We start from the raw sequence: 5,852 nt of genomic DNA on the forward strand, positions 1-5,852 counted from the left end.
ACTCAGATACAAACCACTTAAATTAGTGCACAACTTTTTCCCAAGCCAGATGTTGTTTCTCTTAAGATTAATGTCACTCTAACCTTTAACGCTCACAACACACAACCCACAAACAGATGTAAGCGGTGACTCAGATCTCAAGCACGACATCAAGGTTGTCAATATTTATTTTATATTTTTAATGCAGCAGATGGTGTGCTTAGATTTTAAAAAGATATGCCTGTTATATTTTCATTTATTAGTATAGCATTTTCTTAGAACTATATGGAGGATCATGCCAAAAAATGTTATATTCTGGAAGTTTTTAAAAATGAAAGATGCATTCTTTTTAAAACTTTCGCCTGTTTTAATTAGTACAAATCATTGTAATACAAGTTCTATTCTTATAGTTCAGAGACAGTACAACCTATTACCGGAAATGGAACATTTTCTGTCCAGGCAATATTTCAAAAACCAATCAGCAACAAACAGCCGGTATTTTGTTTCAAAACATTTCTGAGTTGGTATTACTTGGATTCTAAAAATATCTTGCAATAAAACAGAAAAATATTGATTTGCATGAATGGATCACTTGCTAGGGTAGAGAAAATAATTACATCGTTTTACCTAAAGTGTAAACATGTCCGTGTACTTTGTCTAAACTCTCACAGTCCTTGCGTGAGATACAAGCCAATGATGAACAATAAATCGTGTTAGCACATGTGCTAGTATTCCGCCGTAGCCTCCTTGTTTGATCTCCTGTAGAATTACTTCTTTTTTCGATATTTTTGTTTTGGTCTTTATTTTAATGTGCTAGATTTTGTATCCAACACAAAAGCTTAATTACATTGGTAGTTGTTAATACAATAGTCGTTTACGTTCTTACATCTTAATTTATCAGAACAGGATATATTTTGCACATATAAAAGTCAACATAAAATTTGTTTTTAAATAGTTTATTCATGATAAATGGTTTACAATTTTACATAATAATAAGCATAATTATGTGAATAAAGTAACAAATTGTAACTGTTTTAACTATTCGTTGTTATGTAAAAATGAAGTTATTATATTAATTATGAAAAAAAGAAATTCGAATGCATGCCTTAAGGTTTGATTATGTTCACGACATTTTATTTACATTTAATGTGCCTAATTTAATTTAAGTGTGTAATTAACGTAATTAACGTTACCCCTATCAGTAATGAAGGTCCATGTCGCAGTTGTTGTAGAATTCACCTATTTCTGTCACCTGGGCATATGAAGGGGTAGCGTAGTCAGCACCTTTATTTTTCTTAACGTCAGCTAGGTACCCATTAAAGCTGCGCAGACTTAGTGATGGTCTAAGGACTTTAGCCGGAATTCGAACTCGAAACTCTTGGATTAATTTCGTGCGCTATGCTGTTCAACCACATCGTCCCATAGTCAATAGTATAAAGCGTCACTCTTGACAATTGAATATCTAACATTTTGCATAGTTTAGATTTTTTAGACAACTCATTTACACCATAATACTACAGATGTTTCAATAATTATTTTTTGCGTAGTTTCATCTCAACAGACTTGACGTCTGAATTCCAAGTAAGTCCCGTATTTCCAGACACATTCCAGACTCCATTTAGATTGGAATGATGACAATTGTTATACCACCACCCACCCTTGCATAACTGAGCACAGTTGCCACTGTTTTCATCGTTATCGCTGTCTATAGTGGTGAACATCCTACCAATGTGGTAACTTAAACGGTCCGTAGCGTTTCCCCTAAATGATGATAAGCTCATCCTGTACTTTGCCGCTTCGACGTCAACAAAAAAATTACTGTACTCTGCATATTGTCTTGTATTTCCAATGATTAAATCAACCCTCAACTCAGTGTAACCCTGAAATGTAAACACTATGTAGATTGTAGACAATTTACTATAAACTATAGGCGTAAAAATAAAGTGAAACCAGTACAGACAAGCAAAGTAGAACCTTAACGGAAATCCTTGAGCAAAATATTGTCACAACGATAAAGTCGATATGAAAATTCTAGACATTTTTAATTAAGCTTCGTTTTAAGCACTATTCAACTGAACGTTCATTAATCGTTAACTTAAACGACAATAGTCACATAATAATCGCGCTATTTTGGTACATATTGTAAAAAAAGCGTTATTTTACTTGAAAACAGTTTCTCGTTTATCCTAAAATGTTACTCTGATATTTTGCAGGATTAGATTGCTATAAATGTTTAACACCTTCCACGATCTATTTTATTTACGAAAATGTGACCATTTGCGATAATTAGCCTATCTCTCCGTAATGTGATTTACTGAAACTCTTAATTTATGGAGGATTTTTATAATTATAGACATAAAACTAAAAGTGTAAGAATATGGTGCAACTATATTTTAAAAATCGGTGGTTTTTTAACATTCCTAAGCTGATTTTAAAACATATGTTTCCGTATAATATGCAAATGTAAAAAAAAAACATTTGTAAATATTTTTACCATTTTAAAAAAATGGCATAAGCTAACATTCTTTAAATTTTATTTTTATAAGTTAAATTTTGCATAGCACTATAAGAGACAAAGTATTACTCACTATCCTAGTAAGCCAGGAGATCCAGTCATTACCAAGCCAAAAATCTCCTGCCGTTGATCCAAACCCATGTTTGTAGTCGTCCCATCCTCTGATGAAGTTTACATCGCCTAAAACACGGCGCTTGTGAGAAAGTTAATAAAATACAATTAAAATGTGCACGTATTTTTTTAAAAACTATAATTAATTTACTTTGTTTTGGTAGTGTTTACTATCAATTATTAGTAAGACTCAGCCATCACCTCCTTGCATAAATCGGTGAAAATAACTGATTATTTACAAAAAACAACCAAACACCATTAGTTCACAACCGTTTAATAATACGTTTTAACCACAATAATTAAAAACATTTGGTAACAATACCTGTATTAAAATCCATCCGCCGTAGTCAGTTTTAGTATCACACAACGTCAATTTTGATACGTCCAATTGCACAATCTGACGGCTTAACCATTGTGAATTGAAATTTTGTGTACACTAAAAAGAGATTTAAACAAAATACCATGTAGACCTACAGTTAGTTTTCATTTACAATTTGTTTAAGAAATACATGAAATATTGAATTATTTTGCTTTGTATAATCTCGCATAAGAGAAGCTACACATCTGATACACACAATTATTTGACAAATACATATATAACAAGATTTTCACATATAGCCTACCTGTTCTATTGCCCATACTGAAGATTTATTTTTTTCTTCTATGGTATCCTTTGGGGTAATAGATAAGTTTTTGGTTTTATTTCTTTCAGGAACGGTTTTGTTAAGTTCCTCTTCTAAACCACTTAATCGTTCATTGATAAAGTTCATTTTGTCTCTAAAATCATGTGTCAACTTGTTTAAATTTGATAGGATGATGTCTATTAGATTAGAAGATTCATTTTGTTTATGATTATTCGTGATTCTATTGTTGGAAGGAAGGCTGATAATGTCATTTTTATGCTCATCGCTACCTGAATGTGACATCTGTAATGACATTGACATGTCAGCTCCCTTAAGTTTATCTGGATCTTCAAAGGATTTCAGAAAAGCGGCCATAGTGTCGACAGTTTTAACATAGTTTACCGTTTTAGCTTTTAAATTCATCATCAAATCTGATTTCCGCATGTTCTCTTTTGGTAATGGTGCAGTTTCTTCTTCTACGAACCCAATCTCTCCTGTCTTATACGTGAAGTATATTTCACATTTAAATGTCTTATCGTGGCAAGCGGAATCATTGGACAAAAACAACTGCAGCTCTCCGCCATGGTGGGATATATTCCCGTCCACAAAAACCCAAGGCACTTTGTAATCTCGAGCCTTTGAATCTGATCCTGAAACAGACGCCAACATTAACTTGTCCCCTGGTTCGTTGATCACATAGACTGACATGTTGACCAGAGCTGATATCTGAGTGTCTTCTCTTATGTTTTCTGTACACTGGAGTTGTGCACAAAACAGTTCCCTGCCCTGGTAAAATAATTCTCTCTTCATGTCTATTTTTAAACCTGCAAATTGTAAAAATACAAAACATTTACTGTTTCATTTTGCGATTGTTTTATGATTTAACTTTTTCAAAAAATAATTAAAAATTTTTTGATTTAGAACTTATTTTCAAAAAAAGTAAAATAAATAGTGATACTTAAAACAGAGTATCTTTAATTAAATATATTTCATAATACATATATTTAAACAGAATGTGATGTTTTATCGATTAATAAAAATATTGATGTATGATGAATTTTAATGAACACTTGACAGTTATAATTAACAAATTTATGAAGTATTAATTAATAAGAATTCTTGAAAAATGTGTAAAATTAATTTTCGAATAATTTACCTACCATAGCACACAAAGAAATGTATGGTCAACAGAGTGTACAACACTGTTGAAGACATTTTCATGTAGACTTAGAAAATCTTCGGTATCCAACGTTGTCAACCGCTGTCTACTTTCTATATTATATACTAAATATCTAAAGTGGTCACGTGACTAAAATATGACCTCCATATTGGACAATTTTAAGACAGATTAAATAGGATCTGTGTATTACACAACAATGTACTAAAAATAAACTGGTTGTTTTGCAACAGTGGTACGTGTAATGTTTCAGAAGAGCTTGTAAGTGTCAACTTGTCTTTACATTCCCCGACAAGTTGAGTAAGTGTTTGTACACTGATATTTTGTGGCACAGAGCTGTTCATACAAGAAGCTGACTGTTAAGTTTTTCAAGATGTAGCACACAATTGTCGAGTGGAAACATTTACAGTGAAAGGATGCAGCTGGCGACATATGAAGTGACTTAATTGTGTAAGTAGCTTGGATTTTTATAAAGAACAGAATGGTACACTAAGTGAGATGTTATTTTTTTTTACTTATGATGCGCTTATAATGAGAACCCCTGATAAAAATAAAGTTACAGCTATTTAATTCAAAATTATCTTTCTCACTTTAAGCTGCCTAAATTATTTTTTGATGAGTTACTGAATCCCCTTCCCCCTCTTACTAAAAAACCTAGAGTTAACAGATGTTTTCAGAGTCATTTTTAATAAAAACAAGTAATGAAATAATCTTTAAATCTCCCTTCAAAACAATAATACCGGTATCTACTCGGCTGTTGCATTGTGTCATTGTGGCTTCACAAAGTTGAGTATTTTTTTCTCACTTTAAGCTGCTCAAATTAGTTAGATAAGTTACTGAATTCCCCTCACCCCCCCCCCCCAAAAAAAAACACACACACACACACACAAACAACAACCTCAGAGTTAACAGATATTTTTAGAGTCAATTTAATTAAAACTAGTGATGAAGTAATATTTCAATCTCCGTTTAAAACTATAATACCGTTATCTGCTCGTCTGTTTCACTGTCTTAGTGGCTTCACAAAGTTGAATATTCAATTTGATTTTACTGTTTATTTTAAAAATTATCATAATATTTATATTTTTATTATTTTTAAATGAGTAATCATTAAAGATTTAAATATATACGTTTATACATTAACAATTAAAACCTTACTATATATTACGTCAATCATAGTTTTTTTCTTCCTTATCTATACATATAATACTAGTCAGAGAGGCACCATGCGGGACACCACGTTAGCACGCCGAACCGCCCACTCACTCGCTCTCTAGGCATATCGCTACAACAACACCCCCACCTGTCTGATGAGCTGTGGTCCATCACAAATGTTTATAGTCGTAGAGCCAGGTCGAATTAGTGACAGCAATTACTAGTATTGGAAACTAAGAGGAGGTAATAACAAGTTATGCTTGATCTTTTCAATGTTGTCTGTAAACTGTCG

The 5,852-nt window shown here is 32.2% G+C and overlaps 1 protein-coding gene across 1 annotated transcript; it reads right to left on the reverse strand.

Annotated features, from left to right (window-relative positions):
- Positions 1-968: 968 nt before the first annotated feature.
- Positions 969-4,507, reverse strand: LOC131934947 (angiopoietin-related protein 7). The gene is made up of 5 exons (XM_059291219.1): positions 4,389-4,507; positions 3,229-4,052; positions 2,928-3,041; positions 2,568-2,687; positions 969-1,859 (listed from the first exon to the last, which is right to left on the reverse strand). The coding sequence occupies exons 1-5, from the start codon at positions 4,447-4,449 to the stop codon at positions 1,512-1,514; spliced, it is 1,467 nt and encodes a 488-aa protein (XP_059147202.1). The 5' UTR covers positions 4,450-4,507; the 3' UTR covers positions 969-1,511.
- Positions 4,508-5,852: the final 1,345 nt, after the last annotated feature.

The sequence above is a fragment of the Physella acuta genome, unplaced genomic scaffold (genome assembly GCF_028476545.2).
Source record: "Physella acuta isolate Inbredline_101_S28 unplaced genomic scaffold, ASM2847654v3 ptg000124l, whole genome shotgun sequence".
Taxonomy (NCBI): domain Eukaryota; kingdom Metazoa; phylum Mollusca; class Gastropoda; family Physidae; genus Physella; species Physella acuta.